The sequence below is a fragment of the Trichinella spiralis genome (assembly GCF_000181795.1).
Source record: "Trichinella spiralis strain ISS 195 chromosome Unknown Scfld636, whole genome shotgun sequence".
In the NCBI taxonomy this organism is placed as follows: domain Eukaryota; kingdom Metazoa; phylum Nematoda; class Enoplea; order Trichinellida; family Trichinellidae; genus Trichinella; species Trichinella spiralis.
Genome location: NW_003527575.1, coordinates 735 through 1,190, shown reverse-complemented (window position 1 = coordinate 1,190; position 456 = coordinate 735). Strand labels below are relative to the sequence as shown.

General features: G+C 37.9%; 1 protein-coding gene across 1 annotated transcript; it reads right to left on the bottom strand.

Annotated features, from left to right (window-relative positions):
* Positions 1 to 75: 75 nt before the first annotated feature.
* On the bottom strand, positions 76 to 250 carry Tsp_14395 (conserved hypothetical protein; the record flags this gene model as incomplete). Its single annotated transcript, XM_003370510.1, has 1 exon — positions 76 to 250. A coding segment is annotated over exon 1 (175 nt), but the record flags the coding sequence as incomplete, so codon positions are not given.
* Between the last annotated feature and the right edge of the window lie 206 nt (positions 251 to 456).

The window sequence follows — 456 nt, the reverse complement described above, 5'->3', positions numbered from 1 at the left end:
CACAGCGATATTCGCACTTGGAACTTTGGAATAAAATCGAAGTGGGGGCTTGACACAGCCGATATCTTTTAATACTTGATTGTGAGATTTCCCTACGACGTCTCCAATCGGTATTTTTCGCCTTTCTGTACAGCAAAATTAAGTAGAAAATGGCGACCACCATCGCGATCCATTGGATCACTGCTGCCATCCTAATCACATACTGAAACCGTTTTACGAACTCGCAATTGAACATTCGAGAATCAAGCATTCTGAAAGAGAACGAAAATTACAAAATTTTACCCTCTAAATTGTTCACTTACTTGACGTCAGAGGAGCGTCCTGTTCGTCAAAAAAGGCAAAACTGATCGCAAATCCCGTTAATCGCTGCTTATATATAGCTAGAGTTTAATGTACTTTAAACGTTTTTTTGTTTTAAATTTGATCAATGAAGCTTTTTGTTTAAATTTACCTCCA